At 38.8% G+C, this 24,174-nt stretch overlaps 1 protein-coding gene across 1 annotated transcript in view; it reads left to right on the top strand.

Moving 5' to 3' along the window:
* Nucleotides 1–21,829: 21,829 nt before the first annotated feature.
* PCMT1 (protein-L-isoaspartate (D-aspartate) O-methyltransferase) overlaps nucleotides 21,830–24,174 on the top strand; it is a 158,316-nt gene continuing 155,971 nt past the window's right edge. Inside the window, exon 1 of the mRNA XM_053710656.1 lies at nucleotides 21,830–22,133. Coding sequence (XP_053566631.1) covers nucleotides 21,845–22,133 — 289 coding nt within the window. The 5' untranslated portion in view covers nucleotides 21,830–21,844. The remainder of the gene's footprint in view (nucleotides 22,134–24,174) is intronic.

Here is a 24,174-nt window from a genome sequence, read left to right as displayed (position 1 = left end):
TAAGGGACGTCATCCAAGATGGCGTCCCTTCAATTCCGATTGGCTGATAGGATTCTATCAGCCAATCGGAATTAAGGTAGGAAAAATCTATTGGCTGATTGAATCAGCCAATCAGATTCAAGTTCAGTCCGATTGGCTGATCCAATCAGCCAATCAGATTGAGCTCGCATTCTATTGGCTGTTCCGATCAGCCAATAGAATGCGAGCTCAATCTGATTGGCTGATTCAATCAGCCAATCAGATTTTTCCTACCTTAATTCCGATTGGCTGATAGAATCCTATCAGCCTATCGGAATTGAAGGGACGCCATCTTGGATGACGTCCCTTAAAGGAGCCTTCATTCGTCGGTAGTCCGTCAGTAAAGAAGGATGTTCCACGTCGGCGGGATGAAGATTGAAGACCCTGCTTGGAAGATGACATCGCCCGGATAGAAGACTTCTTCAGCGCTGCTTGGAAGATGACATCGCCCGGATGGAAGACTTCTTCAGCGCCGACTGGAGGATCACTTCATCGGATGGAAGATTTCTTCAGCGCCCCTTGGAGGATAACTTCTGCCTCTCCGGGTCTCCTCTTCGGTTCCATCGCTGCTCGGCTGAGTGAAGACGACTCAAGGTAGGATGATCTTCAGGGGATTAGTGTTAGGTTATTTTAAGGGGGGTTTGGGTTAGATTAGGGGTATGTGGGTGGTGGGTTTTAATGTTGGGGGGGGGTTGTATTTTTCTTTTACAGGCAAAAGAGCTGAATTCTTTGGGGCATGCCCCACAAAAGCCCTTTTAAGGACTGGTAAGGTAAAAGAGCTTTGAACTTTTTAAATTTAGAATAGGGTAGGGCATTTTTTTTATTTTGGGGGGGTTTGTTATTTTATTAGGGGGCTTAGATTAGGTGTAAGTAGCTTAAAATTGTTGTAATATTTTTTAAATATTTGTAACTTATTTTTTTTATTTTTTGTAACTTAGCTTTTTTTATTTTTTGTACTTTAGTTAGTTTATGTAATTGTATTTAATTGTAGTTATTTGTAGTTAATTTATTTAATTAATTTAATGATAGTGTAGTGTTAGGTTTAATTGTAACTTAGGTTAGGATTTATTTTACAGGTAATTTTGTATTTCTTTTAGCTAGGTAGTTATTAAATAGATAATAACTATTTAATAACTATTCTAACTAGCTAAAATAAATACAAAGTTACCTGTAAAATAAATATAAATCCTAAAATAGCTACAATGTAATTATTAATGACATTGTAGCTATCTTAGGGTTTATTTTACAGGTAAGTATTTAGTTTTAAATAGGAATAATTTATTTAATGATAGTGTAGTGTTAGGTGTAATTGTAACTTAGGTTAGTTTTTATTTTACAGGTAAATTTCTCTTTATTTTAGCTAGGTAAGCTATTAAATAGTTAATAACTATTTAATAGCTATTGTACCTAGTTAAAATAAATTGAAAGTTACCTGTAAAATAAAAATAAATCGGAGGGCGGAGCTAGCCAGCCTAGGAGATGGCTGCTTTCTCTTAGAGCTCCTCAGCCCTATCTGTATGAGAACGGTTCAGGCTCATGCCTCACGCAAACTAACAGCCACAATCCTCGGCAAACACATTCACTCTGTGACTAGCCACTCTGGGACCGTCTATCTGCAAATTTAATTACCGGAGTACCTCCTAAAAGTGAACGCATGACTGCGGCCTTCACGCACCCGCCAACGCTCCTAAATGAGACACCAGCACATCGGCTCTCAAGGTTAGCCCATATCAACTGAGCGTCTTGAGTCGAGGTAAACCGGAGCAGCAACAAAGCACTGGGCAACAAGTCACGGCTTCCCGATGCGGAGGTGAGTCACACGGTAGGCCGCAGCCTAAAATAAAGTAATGTGCGCACCGCGCACAACCAAAGGAGAAGTCCGGCACTAATAGCTGAAGCAGCAGAGCGAGACACATCTCTCAGTTAGACCTATGTCCGGCAGCTTTACTGTGGGGATATATTTGCACTAAGAACACACATGTTCATATCGCAGCACCGGCACATAATGTAACACAAAAGGCTCAAGCATTAACCCCTACATGCCTACATAAAAAAGATCTTTGAATAAACTGCAGAGGGGCAACACTCTACATAGCTTATTGCCAACGTAAGCTTCTCCTCATCAAAAATCTAACAGTGAAAAGACCTGAGGGCACAATCCTCTACCTTATTTGAGGGATCACGCTGCAACCTAATTTCTCCTACTAAAAGGGACATAACTGTCAATTCAGATCCTAGAGTCACCTTCCATTTTTTTGCAGCTCCTAACTGGTCTTGCAAACCTCTCTATCTACGCTAAAAAATGTCGCCAAAGAAAGGCAGTAAACCAAGTAAAAGCAGCAAGCAGCTGAAAGCCACGTCTCACACTGTAAATACATTCTTTAAGACCTTGGAAAATAAAGCCAATGCTTCAGAAGAAGTTGACCCCCTTGATCTTGTCTCAGGCCAAAGCTCATCAGAATCTGAAAGTGATCAACCTGCAGAAAGCATTACCATACCCACAGCTCTATTTCACTCAATCCCCTCAAAAAAAGACTTTTCATCACTAATAACTCAAGTCAAGCAATGCATTAAAGATGAGATCTCTGACCTCAAGAAAGACATCTCTGAAATAGGACACAGGGTAGAATCACTTGAAAACACACAAGATACCCAAGCAGAAGCTATCACAGAGCTCCATCACACTATTCAACGTCAGGGTGCAAACATTTCAGAGCTGGAAGATAAACTGGACGACGCAGAAAATCGCAGCAGGCGCCATAACATCAGACTAAGAGGAATTCCTGAAGCTGTTGCAACACCTGACCTAGAGCAATACCTTCAAAACTTTTTCAGTACCCTGAAAAAAGAAGAAACACAGACAAAAATTGAAATTGACAGGGCTCACAGAGCTCTGCGCCCCAAACCACAAATAGACCAACCGCCAAGAGACGTTATAGCCAGAATCACCAATTACCAGGTAAAAGAAGAATTAATGAAACTTGCAAGAGAACAACAACCCCTCAGGTACGACAATGTAGAGATACAGGTTTTCGCTGACCTATCTCAAAGGACACTCTCCAAACGCAGAGATCTTAAACCACTAACATCACTCCTACGGAAGAGAAGCATCCCATACCGTTGGGGTTTTCCCTTTCATTTGATAATACTATGGAAGGGCAGACGCCTATCATGCTCCACTACAGACGACATCTTACCTATCTGCAGAGAACTAGACATTCAACCACCACAACTAGCTGAGGGCCTACCCGCCCATATTAAAGACCCCAACACCACAGGACTTTCACCACTCCCGCAACGGAAGGAATGGATCCCAGTCCGTCAAAAGAGAACACAGAAGCCTGCTTCACCCCAGATGTCTTCTAGAGATGTTACAAGCTGACTTTGACGTTTCGTGGTAAACCCCACTTTTTGTTTCCATTCTTCCTGCCCCAGTTTAGATTGGGGCCCATATTTCTTTATTATTGGTTTATTGCTGCACAATGTTTTTTTTTTTTTTTTCTTTTCGTAAGTTCCCTTTTATTGCACTGAAATGCTTGATTTCTTATAATATGCTGACTGTTAGTTACTAGCAAAGTTTAATGGTTCTCATACAGTTGGGAGTTTATCTCCTTAATTTTAGGAATGTTTAATGTACTTAAGATGGAAAATGTATTTTGTTTCTCTTTTCTCTTTCTCTTTACTTCCCTTTCTCTACCTTTTTCTGCTCCCCCTATCTTTCCCCCTCTTCTGTCTCTTACCGTGTGCACACATGACGCCCAATTTATTAGCTATGCTGGCACCCTTCAAATTAAATTAACTTTCTTACACAACCAAAATGAATAGACACTCACCACATGAACTGATTATTTTTACTCAAAATGTCAAAGGCCTAAATTGCCCCCAAAAAAGGAGAATGGCCATTAATGATCTCCAGAAAAAAGGTGGACACATATTGATGCTCCAAGAAACGCACTTTAAATCTAAAAATATTCCCAAACACTTCTCCCCACAATATCCGCAGCACTTCCACAGCACAAACCCTAATAAGAAAATCAATGGGGTCAGTATATTGCTCCACAAATCCTTACCGTTCACTAAGATATGGTGCATCTCAGATAAGGAAGGTAGGTATATCTGCCTAAAAGGCTTACTATTTGGTAAACCGGTAACCTTAGTGAATGCCTACGCTCCTAACTCCAGACAAGACCAATTTATAAATTCGATTTCAGACTTAATTGTAAAAGAATTAAAAGGCTCCCTTATAGTAGCTGGAGATCTCAATTTCCCTCTAGACCCTACGGTTGATTGCTCAAACCCAGAATCCAGAACCAAAACCCCTAACCTACCCAAGATTTGGCGGAAATTCAAATCCTTAGGCATACACGATGTATGGAGATACTTCAACCCCCAAAAACGTGACTACACCTTTTTTTCATACCCCAAACGCAATTATTCCAGGCTAGATTATATATTGGTAGATCACTTACTCCTATCTCATTCCAAACTTTCACAGATAAAACACACTTCCTGGTCCGACCACTCCCTAGTTTCGTGTCATATTAACTGGCCCTCTTAGGGCCTTCCAATGGAAATTAGATGACTCCATACTACTAGACCCAATTCAAGCAAAGCTCTTCGCAACTCATATTAAAGACTATTTTGCACATAACAGCACTCCAGATATGAACGTGGCAACCCTTTGGGAAGCCCACAAATGCACAATCAGGGGAGAATTTATTAAAGCAAAAGCACAAATCAAAAAGAAAGATAGACTAGAAATAGAAAGCTTAACCTCTGAAATATCTGATCTAGACTACACCCACAAAATCAAACCCCTAGATAACGCTGTTCTTGAGGAACTCAAAGTAAAGAGAGATAAACTGAATTCCATCCTTCATGTCAAAGCACAAAGGCAATTGCTATTTCTCCAACAAAATTTCTATAGAGAGGGTAATAAGCCAGGGAAATACCTTGCAAGAGCTCTGAAAAAACAACAACAGAAAACCTATGTACACTCTATAAAATCAGCTCAAGGTAAAATCATAGAAGACACACACACTATAGCGAACGAATTCAAAATATTCTACCATAAACTCTATAACTTATACCCCAACAGGGACACCCGAAAACACCGCCAACTATGCTCCCAATACCTTAAGAATATTCCACTCACACAATTGACCACTGAGCAAAGCGAATTACTGGAGAAACCTATATCCACCTCAGAAGTAAATGACGCAATCCGACAGTTAAAACAAAATAAAGCCCCAGGCCCAGACGGCTATACAGGTCTCTACTATAAAACATTTGCAAATTTACTAATCCCACCCTTAACAAACCTATTTAACCACATAAATGCCTCCCGTCCATTCTCTGATAGCATGCTTCAAGCAAATATCTCTGTTATTGCCAAACCAGGTAAAACTACTGACTCCCCAGCCAATTACAGACCCATCTCCCTTCTTAATATAGATCTAAAACTCTACGCCAAAATTTTAGCCACCCGTCTTAATAAAATCCTTCCGTCCTTAATCCACCAAGACCAAGTGGGTTTTGTGCCCCATAGAGAGGCTAAAGATAATACAGTTAAAGTTCTCAATCTCCTAGAATACATCTCGACAACCCAATCCCCGACTGTTTTCCTATCGACTGACGCCGAAAAGGCATTTGACAGACTAGACTGGACTTTTCTACAAGAAACCCTAAGACGATATAACTTCCCAGACTCTTTTATTCAAAAAATCCTAGCCTTATATACCAATCCCACAGCACAAATCAGAATAAACGGTACGTTATCCGACCCCTTTGAAATCAGAAATGGATCCAGACAGGGATGCCCCTTATCCCCACTCTTATTTATCTTAGCCTTAGAGCCGCTCGCTATTAAAATACGTCTTAATAACCAGATACGTGGAATAGAAGTAGATGACCAAACCCACAAGTTAGCCATATTCGCAGATGACATCCTCCTGACACTCACTAACCCGCTCCCCTCTCTTAGAACAACTATTTCAGAGTTAGACCATTATGGGACTGTATCCAATTTCCTGATCAATATGACAAAATCTGAATATCTCCCTATCAATCTCACTAACCAATCTCTAGATGAATTGAAACTATCTTGCCCCCTCAAATTACAAACAAAATTCCTAAAATATTTAGGCATTCGCATTACCCCCAACATAGCAGATCTCCGCATACACAATTATGGTACCTTAATCTCAGAACTTAAAAACCTTACCTCAACTTGGCTACCCAAAAACATTTCATGGCTAGGCAGAATCCACACAGCAAAAATGATGCTATTGCCAAAAATATTATATATCCTCCAGACAATCCCCATTCCAGGCACCCAGAAAGACCTGGATATCTTACAAAAAATTATAAACGATTATATTTGGAGACGCAGACCCCCTAGAATTAATAAAAACACGCTTCATAAACTTCCTAGTGATGGGGGACTGGGGGTCCCTCATCTTCGCTCCTATAAACTTGCCATTTTGTTGCAAAGAATCTCAGATTGGTGCAAAATCAATGGCCCAAATCCCAAACAATGGGTACAATTAGAAAACTCCCTATCCTTGTCACATAACTTAGATGAGATATGTTGGAACCCGGGTTTCTTCAATAAATACAGTATATCCTCTTTATCCATAACAAATGAAACATGGTCAGACTGGAGACTAATCAACAAACCACTGAACAAAATCTCCTCTCGATATTCTCCTCTCACCACACTTCTCAATAACCCGGAATTCCCACCAGGCCTTCATCAAATACCCCCCCAACCCGCAAGTCCTTCCAGATCACTTCCTATATACCTCTTGACAGATAGCAATCACAAAATCATAACCAAAAACCAAATGGATTCTTTAAATCATCCATTCCTATCCTCTTGGTTTCGTCTTAATCAGGCAAGACACTACATAACCACACACAAGGATATAAAAAAACCTAACACGATCTCTCACCCTCTTTGAACAAATATGTCAATCAATTGAAAATACACCTAGAACAATCTCCAAACTACATAAACTGATCCTACAAATGTCCTTTCCACTTCTCCCCTCTTATACAAAAAGATGGGACCTAGAACTCAAGACGAACACTACCCCCAAAATCTGGATGCGCAGATTCGACACTCTAACCCACTCAGCACATTCAGCCCAAGCTAAAGAGACCAACATCAAGATAATGATGAGATGGTACTTAACTCCAGCAAGATTAAAATCTATATATAAAAACTCATCAATGCTCTGTTGGAGAGGCTGCACACAAGAGGGACACCTTACCCACATTTGGTGGGACTGCGATCTCATAAAACCATTCTGGTCACAAATTTTTACATATATTAATAAAATATTAAACACAAACATATCTCCCACCCCAGATTTAGTTCTACTTTGCCAACCCCCCGCCATTACTTGTAAGATAAGAAAACACCTTTACCACTTACTGCTCAACACTGCAAATCAGCTAATTCCTAGAAAATGGAAATCTACATCAATCCCTGCTATCCAGGAATGGATAACATCAGTTCAAAAAAATCTTCTTTTAGAAAGATTGCATTACCTCAAATTAGGCCAACTCACCCTATATCAAGATATGATCTTCTTGTGGGAATCCTTCACATTCGCTGGTACATAGACTCAAATCAACAAAAGGTCCCCCCTTTAAAATCTTTAAATTCTATAAAAAACCCATATCCCCCCCACTCTCCCTGCCATTAACGAGACATCTCTGCCCTTATCATATACAACTTGTAATGATCTAAATATGGTTCAACGCATAAAAATTCTAACCACAGACTAATGAAGTGGGCAAGTAAACAACACCAGAAGAAGCAGAGAAATAAGACCACTGATTGTGTACACGGTCCCCATGTTAGCTCCCCATTATCTTTCCATTTCCCATCTTTCTCTTTATTCTACTCTTCTTTCCTTTCTCTCCTTAATTTATGTTAAGTGCTAATTTTTTTTGAGATAAGTTTACTTTCACTGCCTCACACTTATAATACAATATGTCTTGAGGAATGTATATCAGCATCCCAATTGGGCAAGGACACCATTAGTCCTATCTTTGAAACAACAGGAGCTCCCCCCACACCTGCTAATCTCTAACTCTTCCTAAGCACAAGAGCTCTAATGTCACAGCACACGATGGATTAATTAAAGGACATTGGACTATGGTATAATCTTTCAACAAGGACTGTCCTCATGACAAACATTATGCTATGTTTAGCCTAACATCAATCTTTTTCATGATTTATTTATCCTGCCTTGATTGTAAACTATTGACCTTATATATGTTTACCTGTTGTTTTGAATTGAAAATAAAAAGAAAACATAAATAAAAATAAATAAATAAATAAATAAATAAATAAATCCTAAGATAGCTACAATATAATTATTATTTCTATTGTAGCTATATTAGGGTTTATTTTAAAGGTAAGTATTTAGTTTTAAATAGGATTAATTTAGTTCATAATAGAAATATTATTTAGATTTATTTAATTAATATTTAAGTTAGGGGGGTGTTAGGGTTAGTGTTAGACTAAGGTTTAGGGGTTAATAAATTTATTACAGTGGCGGCGGTGTAGTGGGGGGCAGGATAGGGGTTAATAAATTTATTATAGGTGGCGACGGTGTAGGGGGGCAGATTAGGGGTTAATAAATTTAATATAGGTTGCGGCAGGGTGCGGGAGCGGCAGTTTAGGGGTTAAACTATTTATTTAGTTGTGGAGAGGTGCGGGATCAGCAGGATAGGGGTTAATAACTTTATTATAGAGGGCGACGGTATAGGGGGGGCAGGATAGGGGTTACTAGGTATAATGTAGGTGGCAGCGGTGTCCGGGAGCGGCAGTTTAGGGGTTAATACATTTATCAGAGTTGCGGCAGGGTCTAGGAGCGGCGGTTTAGGGGTTCATACATTTATCAGAGTTGCGGCAGGGTCTAGGAGCGGCGGTTTAGGGGTTAATAACTTTATTTAGTTGCGGGGGGCTCCGGGGGCGCCGGTATAGGGGGTAGAACAGTGTAGATAGTGTGGGTGCTTAGTGACAGGCTAGCAATAAAGCTGTGAAAAAGCCGAAGAGCAGCGAGATCGCATGAGTGATAACTCTCACAGTCCGCTGCTCATCGCCCCGTACTTGGTGCGCGGCTTTTTGACAGCTTTATTTGATAACTTAGGCAAATTTTTTCAGGTCCGCGGCAGCGATGTGAGGCGAGCTTAGGCGGGCGAAGGCAGGAAAGTAGACACGTTGATAACTACCCCCCATAATATCAAACAAACAAAACTCAAAGAACATTTGGGTAAAAGTGATCATAACATGGTCAAATTTGAAATCACTTTCCATAAGCAGTGTCATAAGGGTTCAACTGATATTTTTAATTTTAAGAAATCTAAATTCAATGATTTAAGGAAATCGTTAAATAACACACAGGTAGATTACAAGTTATGCTCGCTATAGGGAAATTAACGAACGCAACAAAAGTTTAACCACCTACAGCGCAGCCATTATAAGTTTTTAAACAGCCGCCTTGTGCGTGGGATATGGTTGCATTGAGCTCCATACCACACAAAATACAAGCGCTGCTTTGATGTGCTTGTGCACGCTTTCCCCTACATATCAATGGGGAGAGCGGGTCAGAAAAAAACCTAACACCTGCGATCGCGGAATGAAAATCTCCATAATGCAGCCCCATTGATGTCATGGGGAAAAAAAGTTACGTTTAAACTTAACACCCTAACATAAACCCAGAGTCTAAACACCCCTAATCTGCTGCCCCTGACATCGCCGCCACCTACATAATGTTATTAACCCCTAATCTGCCGCTCCCAATATCACCGCCAACAAAATAAATCTATTAACCCCTAATCTGCTGCTCTTAATATCACTGCCACCATACTAAAGTTATTAACCCTTATTCCCCTGCACCCCAACATCGCCCACACTATAGAAATCTATTAACCCCTATACCGTCGCTCCCCGGCATCGCCGCAACTAAATAAAGCTATTAACCCCTAAACCTCTGGCCTCCCACATCATTACCACTAAATAAATCTATTAACCACTAAACCGCCAGCCCCCAACATCGAAACAACCTAAATTAAACTATTAACCCCTAAACCTAACCCTAGCTTTAACATAATTAAAATAGAGCTACATTAAAGTTACAATTATTAACTAATTACATACTTACCTGTGAAATAAAACCTAAGCTAGCTACAATATAACTAATAGTTATATTGTAGCTAGCTTAGGTTTTATTTTACAGGTAAGTTTATATTTATTTTAACTAGGTAGACTAGTTAGTAAATAGTTATTAACTATTTACTAACTACCTAGTTAAAATAAATAAAAACTTACCTGTCAAATAAAACCTAGGGGCCCCATTACATATGCGGCAGCGTCCACAGAAGCCGGAGATGCCATTTTTTGCACGGTTTTGGTATCCTATATACAGCACCACATATAAATGCGGCACATATATTTCACCCATCGCCTGCAATTTTTACTCCCATAGGCTAACATGGGACCGCGTTGCAAATCGGTATCCAATATCCAGCGCAAGGACTTACGTGGTGAAAATGGAGAAATCTTACTCCATTTTTACCTCGCCATAAAAGGCAGCCGTAGCAGGCCTTGCGCTGAGTATGGGAGCACCGTAACTCCCGAAAATGCCTGCAAAAATAAACGAACACCTAACACATGCGCAATGTCTATCTACCTGTCAACCGCAATCCCCCACTGCAATAACTAATAAACAGCCAGATTACGAGTTTTGCATTATGGCTCATAACGCTGCTTTTTCCCTACCGCTGCTATTATGAGTCTTGTAGGTACAGCTGTACCGCACACCATTTTGGCCGTAATGTAACGCAACTACTGCACCTTTCAAAAAGTCCTTTTTCAGTGGGACTTCCATAGCGCCGGTATTACGAGTTTTGCCTGGGAGGCCAAAAAGTGAGCGGTACAGCCTATACCGACAAGATTCGTTCCGCCATCTAAAATCAGTAGTTATGGGTTTTGCGCTACAAAGCTGTAGCATAAAACTCATAACTAAAGTGTTAAAAAGTACACTAACACCCATAAACTACCTATTAACCCCTAAACCGAGGCCCTTCCGATTCGCAAATACTATAATAAAAATATTAACCCCTAATCTGCTGCTCCCGATATCGCCACCAACAAAATAAATTTATTAACCCCTAATCTGCTGCTCTCGATATCGCTGCCACTATACTAAAGTTATTAACCCCTAGTCCCCTGCACCCCAACATCGCCCACACTATAAAAAAATCCATTAACCCCTATTCCGCCGCTCCCCCACATCGCCGCAACTAAATAAAGCTATTAACCCCTAAACCTCTGGCCTCCCACATCATTACCACTAAATAAATCTAATAACCACTAAACCGCCAGCCCCCAACATCGAATCAACCTAAATTAAACTACTAACCCCTAAACCTAACCCTAACACCCCCTAACTTTAACATAATTAAAATAGAGCTAAATTAAAGTTACAATTATTAACTAACTACATACTTACCTGTGAAATAAAACCTAAGCTAGCTACAATATAACTAATAGTTGTAGCTAGCTTAGGTTTTATTTTTATTTTACGTTTATATTTATTTTAACTAGGTAGACTAGTTAGTAAATAGTTATTAACTATTTACTAACAACCTAGTTAAAATAAATACAAACTTACCTGTCAAATAAAACCTAGGGGCCCCATTACATATGCGGCGGCGTCCGCAAAAGCTGGAGACGCCGTTTTTTGCATGGTTTTGGTATTCTATATACAGCGCCGCATAAATGCAGCACGTATATTTCACCCGTTGCCCGCAATTTTTACTCCCATAGGCTAACATGGGACCGCGTCGCAAATCGGTATCCAATATCCAGTGCAAGCGCTTACTCCATTTTTACCTCGCCATAAAAGGCAGCCATAGCAGGCCTTGTGCTGAGTATGAGAGCACTGTAACTCCCAAAAATGCCTGCAAGAATAAACGAACACCTAACGCATGCACAATGTCTATCTACCTGTCAACCGCAATCCCCCACTGCAATAACTAATAAACGGCCAGATTACGAGTTTTGCATTATGGCTCATAACGCTGCTTTTTTACTACCGCTGCTATTATGAGTATTGTAGGTACAGCTGTACTTCACACTATTTTGGCCGTAACGTAACTACCGCACCTTTCAAAAAGTCCTTCTTCATTGGGACTTCTATAGCGCCGGTATTACGAGTTTTGCCTGGGAGGCCAAAAAGTGAGCGGTACAGCCTATACCGACAAGATTCGTTCCGCCATCTAAAATCAGTAGTTATGGGTTTTGCGCTACAAAGCTGTAGCATAAAACTCATAACTAAAGTGTTAAAAAGTACACTAACACCCATAAACTACCTATTAACCCCTAAACCGAGGCCCTTCCGATTCGCAAATACTATAATAAAAATATTAACCCCTAATCTGCTGCTCCCGATATCGCCACCAACAAAATAAATTTATTAACCCCTAATCTGCTGCTCTCGATATCGCTGCCACTATACTAAAGTTATTAACCCCTAGTCCCCTGCACCCCAACATCGCCCACACTATAAAAAAATCTATTAACCCCTATTCCGCCGCTCCCCCACATCGCCGCAACTAAATAAAGCTATTAACCCCTAAACCTCTGGCCTCCCACATCATTACCACTAAATAAATCTATTAACCACTAAACCGCCAGCCCCCAACATCGAATCAACCTAAATTAAACTATTAACCCCTAAACCTAACCCTAACCCTAACACCCCCTAACTTTAACATAATTAAAATAGAGCTAAATTAAAGTTACAATTATTAACTAACTACATACTTACCTGTGAAATAAAACCTAAGCTAGCTACAATATAACTAATAGTTGTAGCTAGCTTAGGTTTTATTTTTATTTTACGTTTATATTTATTTTAACTAGGTAGACTAGTTAGTAAATAGTTATTAACTATTTACTAACAACCTAGTTAAAATAAATACAAACTTACCTGTCAAATAAAACCTAGGGGCCCCATTACATATGCGGCGGCGTCCGCAAAAGCTGGACACGCCGTTTTTTGCATGGTTTTGGTATTCTATATACAGCGCCGCATAAATGCAGCACGTATATTTCACCCGTTGCCCGCAATTTTTACTCCCATAGGCTAACATGGGACCGCGTCGCAAATCGGTATCCAATATCCAGTGCAAGCGCTTACTCCATTTTTACCTCGCCATAAAAGGCAGCCATAGCAGGCCTTGCTCTGAGTATGAGAGCACTGTAACTCCCAAAAATGCCTGCAAGAATAAACGAACACCTAACGCATGCACAATGTCTATCTACCTGTCAACCGCAATCCCCCACTGCAATAACTAATAAACGGCCAGATTACGAGTTTTGCGTTATGGCTCATAACGCTGCTTTTTTACTACCGCTGCTATTATGAGTATTGTAGGTACAGCTGTACCTCACACTATTTTGGCCGTAACGTAACTACCGCACCTTTCAAAAAGTCCTTCTTCATTGGGACTTCCATAGCGTCGGTATTATGAGTTTTGCCTGGGAGGCCAAAAAGTGAGCGGTACAGCCTATACCTACAAGATTCGTTCCGCCATCTAAAGTCAGTAGTTATGAGTTTTGCGCTACAAAGCTGTAGCATAAAACTCATAACTAAAGTGTTAAAAAGTACACTAACACCCATAAACTACCTATTAACCCCTAAACCAAGGCCGTTCCGCATCACAAACACTATAATAAAAATATTAACCCCTAATCTGCCACTCCGGACATCGCCACCACTATAATAAACATATTAACCCCTAAATTGCCACACTCCCGCATCGCAAACTCTAGTGAAATATTATTAACCCCTAATTTGTCGCCCCAACGTCACCGCCGCCACTATACTAAAGTTATTAACCTAAACTTAACCCTAAGTCTAACCCTAACACCCCTAACTTAAATATTATTAAAATAAATCAAAATAAAAATTACTATCATTACCTAACTATATCCTATTTAAAACTAAATACTTATAAAATAAACCTTAAGCTAGCTACAATATAACTAATAGTTACATTGTAGCTATCTTACGGCTAGATTACGAGTTTTGCGTTATGAGCGGTGCGGTGCTAACTTGCACGTTATTGTCACCACTCACTTCCCTACAGTGCTGGAATTACAGGTTTATAAAAACCCAGCATTATCAGTCAAAAAGTGAGGGTAGAGCAAAATTGTGCTCCATACCGCACTCCAATACCAGCGCTGCTGAAAGCTGCGGTGAGCTGGTTTTACGTGCTCGTGCACGATTTCCCCATAGATATCAATGGGGAGAGCTGGCTGAAAAAAAGTCTTACACCTGCAATAAAGCAGCGTAAAGCTCTATTGATTACTATGGGGAAACAAAATTTATGTTTACACCTAACACCCTAACATGAACCCCGAGTCTAAACACCTCTAATCTTACACTTATTAACCCCTAATCTGCCGCCTCCGACATCGCCAACACCTACATTATACTTATTAACCCCTAATCTGCCGCTCCGGACATCGCCGCCACTATAATAAACATATTAACCCCTAAACCGCCGCACTCCCGCATCACAAACACTAGTTAAATATTATTAACCCCTAATCTGCCGCCCCCTAACATCACCGCCACCTACCTACATTTATTAACCCCTAATCTGCCGCCCCCAACGTCGCCGCTACTATACTAAATGTATTAACCCCTAAACCTAAGTCTAACCCTAACACCCCCCCAACTTAAATATAATTAAAATAAATCTAAATAAAACCTACTATCATTACCTAAATTATTCCTATTTAAAACTAAATACTTACCTATAAAATAAACCCTAACCTTGCTACAATATAACTTATAGTTACATTGTAGCTAGCTTAGGGTTTATTTTTATTTTACAGATTAGGGGTTTGGGCACTTGAAAAAGAGCTAAATGCCCTTTTAAAGTCAATGCCCATCCAAATGCCCTTTTCAGGGCAATGGGGAGCTTAGTTTTTTTTTAGTTAGGTTTTTATTTGGGGGGTTGGTTGTGTGGGTGGTGGGTTTTACTTTTGGGGGGTTGTTAGTATTTTTTTTTACAGGAAAATGAGCTGATTTCTTTGGGGCAATGTCCGCAAAAGGCCCTTTTAAGGGCTATTGGTAGTTTAGTTTAGGCTAGGATTTTTTTTTATTTTGGGGGGGCTTTTTTATTTTGATAGGACTATTAGATTAGGTGCAATTAGTTTAAATATCTGATAATTTTTGTAATTTAGGTAATTGTATTTAATTTATGTAATTTATTTAATTGAAGTGTAATGTTAGGTGTTAGTGTAACTCAGGTTAGGTTTTATTTTACAGGTAAATTTGTATTTATTTTAGCTAGGTAGTTAGTAAATAATTTTTACTATAATTTTAGTATAGTGGCAGCGACGTTGGGGGCGGCAGATTAGGGGTTAATAAATGTAGGTAGGTGGCAGCAATGTTAGGGGCGGCAGATTAGGGGTTAATAATATTTAACCAGTGTTTACGATGCGGGAGAGCGGCGGTTTAGGGGTTAATGTATTTCTTATAGTGGCGGCGATGTCCGGAGCGGCAGATTAGGGGTTAATCATTTTATTTTAGTGTTTGCGATGCGGGAGGGCCTCGGTTTACGGGTTAATAAGTAGTTTATGTGTGATAGTGTACTTTTTTTGCACTTTAGCTATGAGTTTTATGTTACAGCTTTGTAGCGCAAAACTCATAACTACTGACTTTCAGTTTACGTTATGGATATTGACGGTATTGGCTGTACCGCTCACTTTTTGGCCTTCCAGGCAGACTCGTAATACCGGCGCTATGGAAGTCCCATTGAAAAAGGACTTTTTGAAATCTGCAGTAATTACGTTGCGTTACGGCCAAAAAAGTGTGCGGTGCCCCTAAACCTGCAAGACTCTTTAATACCAGCGGTAGTGAAAAAGCAGCGTTATGAGCCTTAATGCTGCTTTTTCACCCATACCACAAAACTCGTAATCTAGCCGTTTTTATTTTTATTTCACAGGTAAGTTTGTATTTATTTTAACTAGGTAGATTAGTTAGCAAATGGTTATTAACAATTTACTAACTGCCTAGTTAAAATAAATACAAATTTACCTGTAAAATAAAACCTAACCTGAGTTACACTAAAACCTAACATTAAACTAAAATTAAATAAATTACATTAATTAAATACAAATAACTAAATTACAAAAAAATAAACACTAAATTACACAAAATAAAAAAGAAATGATCAAATATTTAAACTAATTACACCTAATCTAATAGCCCTATCAAAATAAAAAAGCCCCCCAAAATAAAAAAAACCCTAGCCTACACTAAACTGCCAATAGCCCTTAAAAGGGCCTTTTGCGGGGCATTGCCCCAAAGAATTCAGCTCTTTAACCTGTAAAAAAAAAAAAAAAACCCAACAGTAAAACCCACCACCCACACAACCAACCCCCCCCCCCAAAAAAACTACCTAAACAACCTAAGCCCCCCATTGCCCTGAAAAGGGCATTTAGCTCTTTTTCATTGCCCAAAGTCCCTAAGCTAAAAATAAAACCCACCCAAGAAACCCTTAGAAAAAACTAACACTAACCCCCGAAGATCCACTTACAGTTTTTGAAGACCGGACATCCATCCTCATCCAAGCGGGCAGAAGTACTCATCCAAGTGGCAAGAAGTCCTCAACGAAGCCGGGAGAAGTCTTCATCCAAGCGGCAAGAAGTCGTCCTCAAGGCGGGCAGAAGTATGCATCCAGACGGAATCTTCTATCTTCATCCTTCCGACGAGGAGCAGTAGGTATAATTTTTAAAAATTTGGTAATTTTCTTTTTTATTTTATGTAATCTTAGATTTTTTTTATTTTCTGTAATTGTAGCTTAAAGGGACAGTCTACTCCAGAATTTTAATTAGACTGTCCCTTTAATTTATACTTAGTTTATTTGTATTTTTAAAGTAGTGTTAGTTTTTTTAAATTTAATAGTATCTTTAGTATTTTGTATATTAGGTAATTTGGGTTCATTTAGGGGGGGTTAGGTTAGGGGGGGTTAGGTTAGGGGTTAGGTTTATTGCGTTGTGGGCTTTGACGATTTAGGGGTTAATAGTTTTAATGGGTTTATTGCGTTGTGGGTTAATGACGGATTAGGGGTTAATAGTTTTAATAGGTAGTTTGCAATGTTGGGGTTGACGGATATAGGGGTTAATAATTTAGTTACTTGCGGTGTGGGTTTGATGGTGGATATAGGGGTTAATAGTTTAATTAGGATTTTTGAGTTGTGGGGGGTTGTCGGTCTAGGAGTTAATACATTTATTATTAATAGTGAGAGTGGGGGATTGCGAATATAGGGAGTTTTACATGTCGGGCTAATTTTTGGGAGGCGTTTTAGACTTTTATGGGAGATTTGTTATTTTCTTTACTTTTCTTAGGCGCCGGCAGTTTCTAAAGTGCCGTAAGTCACTGGCGACTCCAGAAATTATTTACGCTCATTTCTGAACATTGCTAGTTTATCAGACTTACGGCACTTTATGAGCTGCCGGGGGGTATATGTAACACCCCGATGTGCGAGGTGAAATTACGGGCGGAGCAGGTTGCAGCGCTTGTGCTGAAGCCTGCGCCGTATATGTAATCGCGCCCCTAAGCTGCCTTACACTAAAACCTAACATTACAAAAATTAAAACTACTATTACAAAAAATAAAAAACACAAATTACAAAAAATAAAAAAACCTACCCTTTCTTTTGAAAGGGTAGCATGATTAACAGTGACAGGGAGAAGGCTGAGGTACTAAACCAGATATTTTCTTCAGTATAAACAAGAGAGGAACCAATGGGATATACTTTGAAACAAACTAGAACATACAAGCCCATACCATTAACTGGGTTATCTCTAGAGGATATCAGGAAAAACTAAATAATATTAAAGTAAATACAAATCCAGGCCCAGATGGAACACACCCAATTGTTTTACAGGAGTTTAACACTGTTATAGATAACATTCTCTTAATTTTTGAAGACTCATTATCCTCAGGCATAGTACCCCAGGACTGATGTAAAGATGATGTGGTATCACCTTTTTAAAAAGGAAAGGGGGGCTGATCCAGAAAGCTATTAACCAGTTAGTCTGACATCAATAGTGGGGAAGACACTTGAAGGGATTACAAGGGATTATATTCATGAGTATATTTGTGTAAACAAGATTATGAGTTCAATGCACCATGGTTTATGAGAAATAGATCATGTCAAAATAATATGATTAGAATCTACGAGGAAGTAAGTAAAAATATAGATAAAAGGGAATCAGTTGATGTGATATACTTGGATTTTGCAAAGGTGTTTGATACAGTGCCAGGGTAATCAGTGTAGTCCCCCATTGATCAGTACTGGGTCCTGTTCGTTTTAATATTTTTATGAATGACTTGGAGCAAGGATTAAATAGCAACGTCTCTATTTTTGCAGATGATAAAAAGTTGTGTAAGGTGGTTTTGTAAGGTCATTAGGTCAGGGCAGGATGAACTTGCTTTAAAAGGGGATCTACAAAAATTAGAAGAATAGACAGGTAAATGGAAAATGAGATTTAATACTAGAAGATGCAAGGTTCTAAACATTGTAAGTAAAAATAAGCAGGCAACCTATTAGTTAAATGGGATTAGATTTACAGAGAAGGAATGGGATTTGGAAGTAGTAATGGATAACATGCTAAAGAAGTGTGCACACTGCATGGCAGCTAAGGCTAATATGATACTAGCTTGTATTAAAAGAGGCATTGATGCAAGGGAAGAAAGCATAATTCTGTCACTATATAAATCCCTGGTAAGACCTCACCTTGAGTATGAAGTGCAGTTCTGGGGACCGATCTCATAAAAAGACATTGCAGACTTAGATATAGTTCAGAGAACGGCCACAAAGTTAATAAGGAGAATGGAGATATTAAGCTATGAGGAGAGAAGAGCCAAACGGGGTCTGTTTTCTCTAGAGAGGTGACATGATTACTTTATATAAATATTTTCAAGGCCTATATACAGAGATGGCAGAAACTCTGTTTATTCCAAGAAAATTGTTTTTTGTGACAAGAGGTCACAATTTAAGGCTGGGAGGAAAGGAGATTGAATCTCCTGCAACGTAAACGTTTTTTTCACTGTAAGAGCAATCAAATTGTGGAACTCATTATCTGAAGAGATAGTAAATGCCAATATCTTGGCTACATTTAAAATGGTTTAGATACATTTCTGACTAGAAACAGTATTCATGGATATGATTGTTTGTATTAAATGGGTCACCTTTTTTAATGGGATTAATTTAAGCTCATCTGGAGTTTTTTTGTAAATATATTAAGATTTGTATAGGTTGAGCGCGATGGACTTCTGTCTTTTTTCAACCTCATCTACTATGTTACATATTTAGACATGTACAGTACTGTGCAAATGTCTTAGGCCACCATTAGATTTGTTGTTTTAGCAATGGTATAATGACAATAATATAATTATTTATCATTCTCTTTATTAGAATACAACCAGAAAATATATGATATTTGTATGCAGTATCAAAAAACTGAAAAACAAATCTGAAAAAACAGCTTCTATAGGCTAAAGTGGCAAGTAATGGCTGAAAGGCCAAACAAAATTTCAAACTCTGATGAGAAGTTTCTGAGTTTATTCTTTGAGAGACTGGAAGAAGTCCAGCATGGACCTTGCTCAGCATCTGGCAGCTTCATCAGGATGCCCAGTTGACCCTTCTACAGTATGAATAAGCTTGATCAGGAATGGTCTTTGTGGAAGGGTAGCAGCCAAGAAACTAATTTTTCAGAAGTTGAACAGGGTGAAAAGGCTAAGATATCATAAAGCTCACAAAGATTGGAATGAAGATCAGTGGAAAAAAAGTATTATGGAGTGACAAATGCAAGTTTGAAATTTTTGGTTCCAATTGTAGAAAATATGTGAGAAGAGTTGGAGAGAGATGGAAGAATGAGTGTTTGCGGCCTTCAGTGAAACATGGTGGAGGGTCTGTCCTGGTTTGGGGCTGCATTTCTGCCAGTGGTGTTGGTGATATTGTCCAAATTGATGAAATGCTGAAAAGTACAGAAAGGTTTTAATTCATCATGCCATTCCTTCTGGAAAGCACCTGATTGGGAATTGTTTTATTTTTCATCATGATATTGATTCCTAGCCAACTGCTAATGCAGTGAAAAACAGCTGATAAAACACTGACAGTCATGGACTAGCCTACACAGAGTCAAGACCTAAATATTATAGAGGCAGTATGGGATCACCTGGACAGGGAAAGAAATATAATACAACCTAAATCTAAAGAAGAAATCTGGGAAGTGCTGAAAGAAGCCTGGTATAATATACCAGAAGATTACTTCAGAAAACTTCAGGACAGTCTCCCTAAAAGAGTTCAAGATGTGCTTAGTGCCAAGGGAGGTCAAACTAAATACTGAATTTTGCCTGAAGCCATTTTGTTCTGAAAAATTTTTTTTTTTTATATTTTGTGTACATATTTCCTGTATTTTATGTTTGTATCTTAATAAAGAGACTGAAAAAAACTATGGATGGTCATTAAAACTTTGCTAAAACAACAAATCTAATGGTGGCCTAAGACTTTTGCACAATATTGTATATGTATGTATATATACATTATAACCCTTTGCAGGCAAATACCTTGTCATATACCATATACAGTTGAAGCCTTATAACTTTTTCTTTATATTTATATGAATGTTTACCACATAAAATTTATATGAGTGTAACTCAGTGGTGTATTTTGGACTAGGCAAACAAGGCACTTGCCTAGGGTAGCAGATTGGGAGGGGGCAACATTTTTTGTTGCTTTATTTGTAAGAAGCTTACAGATATTTTAGAAGTATTATACAGGTAGATAATGGGAGATTGTGCCCAAAGAGCTTACATTCTAGGGGTATAGAAAGAGACTGCCTATGGAGCTTACAGTTTAGAGGTATCTCTGAACCTTTATTTTATTCAGTTAGGTATTGCCTTTAGTTCTTTAATAGTACTGTGTTTGTGGAAGTATTGTTTGTTTGTTTCTTTATATATATATTGCAGCAATAGATAGGTGTGTGTATATGCGTGAGTGTGTAACTCTGTGTGTGTATGTGAGTGGAGCAGAATTTTGAGTGCCTGTGGCAGCACAAAATCCCAATTGTTTTTTTTTTTTTTTTGCTTTGGGAAGGTTTACATATTTTGCAACTGGAGCCTCTCATGCTGATGGATACCATTGTACCCTATAGAAAACGATACAAAAATGTAACAGTGGCTTTTTACAATATCTTATTTCTGCAAACTAGTTTTCTAAAGTGCTTGGTTAGAGTTAATAAAGTACATTTTGTTGGATTAACCCAGTGCAAAAAAATGAATAAAAACGAGATATACACAGTACTGCATATGGAAAATCAATCAATTGCCATAATTAATACTAGAATATCTGGTTTCAAATAATTTACAAGTGTACATGCCATTTTACCTCTACATCTATAAACAACACTTGATGTAGCACCATTTGAATGCGCCACAAGAAATGCAGCGAGGAGGGGCTTAACTACATGTTATTTTTGAATCTGCACATCATACTGCAGTACCATAGAGCCACCGCCTCCTCTATCTGAAAAATAGGTTTCCCGACGACTACGGAGGAGAAAACTCCGTTTAAGGGCAACACGTCTTTCGACCTTTATTAAGGTTTGAATGGGAAACAACGGTCGCTGTAAAAGCAAATACTGAAAAGCAATTATTAAAGCAAACGGCCACTAGTAAAACACCACCGTACTCTAAACCGTTAGTGACGCCAGCCAATGCCTCCACTGGGCGTGGTCGCTGAGTCCTCTGTGACAGCTGTAGCGGCCGTGGGCGTGGCCAACCAGCTGTCACACAGTGCTGAGCCTGTCCGTGGTCCCGCCCCCATTTACTCTGGCGAACCCGCGGATGACGTATCTTGGTTGGAGGTGTTGGGCTTCCTGGGTAGGCTGCTGGGCGCAGTCGCCGCGCTGAAGGCAGCTGAGTATCTGTTCCGTGCGCTGTGTACAGTCATGGCCTGGAAGTCAGGGGGAGCCAGTCACTCCGAGCTGGTCAACAACCTGCGCAGTGAGTGTGCGAACAGTTAAATACTGACGCAGTTACATACAGTCTCATACGTACCCAGCTTACATCTGTATATATAGTGGCTGAATGATGCATAGTGTTTAAAGCCGTTTGTGCATACATATATGTAAACAAGTGTATGCGCATGTAATATACGTTCACTAAGCTACGCTTTGGTTTCTTATACGTTCATTTTGTACTGATAGTGTGTATATAACACACACGTGATATTGAGGTGCATGCGGTATTTGTGGTTTAAACACATGCTGGCCTCTTCACATTCAGTAATGAGACCCTAGACATACCTTTACTGTCATACTGTGTATCTCTAGGCACCTCTAGCAACTTTGTCACAATTCCAGTAGTCTACAGTCTTTTGTATTTTCTCAATTCATGTAAAGCTAATATAACATTTCTCCAAAAGGCTTTTTTTTTTTTCCTTCTAATGAAATACTTTATTGCGGTAACGTTTCTAGATCTTGATACAAGGTTGCACATGGTTTTTTTTGTGTTATTTTTTTTTTTGTTAAAGGGACACTGAACCCAATTTGTTTCTTTCATGATTCAGATAGAGCATGCAATTTTAAACAACTTTCTAATTTACTCCTATTAATTTTTCTTCATTCTCTTGCTTTCTTTATTTGAAAAAGGTATCTAAGCTATTTTTTTGGTTCAGAACCATGGAAAGCACTTGTGAATTTACCCACCAATTGGCAAGAACAACACAGTGTGTTCACCAAAAATGGGCCGGCATCTAAACTTACATTCTTGCATTTCAAATAAAGATAACAAGAGAATGAAAATAATTTGATAATAGGAGTAAATTAGAAAGTTGCTTAAAATTGCATGCTCTATCTGAACCATGATAGAAAAAAAAATTGGGTTCAGTGTCCCTTTAAGTATATAAATAAAGTAAGCAGAAACTTTTCCACTTTCATCCACATCCTTTTGCCAATGAATTCCAGTGGCTGATGTAGACACATACCTTTTTCCCCTTACTGCACCTCTGTATTGCCAGAAAGAATTGCACAAGTTGTTAAAAGTAACTTTTTTTTTTTTTTTTTTTTTTTTACTTTTATACCTGCATCATTTGCATATATAACACACTGAAAGGTGCAGTTTTCTATATATTTAGTACTCTGCAGCTGTTATAACTCGTTATTGGAAACCATTTTACAGTATAGTGTCTCGTTAATGACATATGCCAAATATAAAATAAGTGACTTACTAGTCATAACTACCTCATAAAGACATAGCCTTCCTTGAGCAAAGGTAAAAAAATAATTACATGTGATAAACCAACTGACAAGTAATTTGATACCAAATGCATGTAGGTTTATGACAATAAGTTTTATGTTGGTGTCTACAATTTAATACAGTAGAAGAACAAAGTGGTACAGTACAGTGGCTAAACATACATTAGAATTACCGCTTGGGACCTGCACAGCCTACTGTTCAGTGCAGAAACCGCTGCTGATCCAATTAGCAGCACTAATTCCACATCTGAATCATGCGACTAGCACTGCTGATTGGATAAGCTGCATTTTCTACTCTGAACCCATAGTGCTTTGTGGTTCCTGAGTGGTACTTCTACTGTGTGTTTAACCCCCTCAGTGGGTTAGTGGTGAAGGGTTGATGGTCTTAAAATTGAATTGGAGCATTACATTTTTTTTTACTATTATAGTCCTTTAATACATTTGATGTAAAAAAAAAAAAAAAGTTATCCCTTTCCACAGTAATACCTTTTAAGTCTTGCAGCATCAAAGCATTTGGAGCATGTTTGCTGTTGAAACAAAAATGCATGCAACTAAGGGCAATCCTGCAGTATTTTTTGTGCATGTTAACGACTGATAATGTTTAATAGCCAAGTTTTTTTGCCAAAAAATATGTAGTGGTGTTTGAAATCCTGTGAGAGGATTATTATACATATATTTATCGTAGCTTTCAAGTATAAAGGTTTGTGTTGCAATTGCTCCTAAAATGGTCTGTCAGTCCCGGTATTAGAATGTCCCTTTTACACAGATATATGAAACATTTACAATTT

This window comes from Bombina bombina, chromosome 4 (assembly GCF_027579735.1).
Source record: "Bombina bombina isolate aBomBom1 chromosome 4, aBomBom1.pri, whole genome shotgun sequence".
NCBI lineage: Eukaryota > Metazoa > Chordata > Amphibia > Anura > Bombinatoridae > Bombina > Bombina bombina.
The sequence above is the reverse complement of the archived record's forward strand: the minus strand, read 5'-3'. Positions and strand labels throughout refer to the sequence as shown.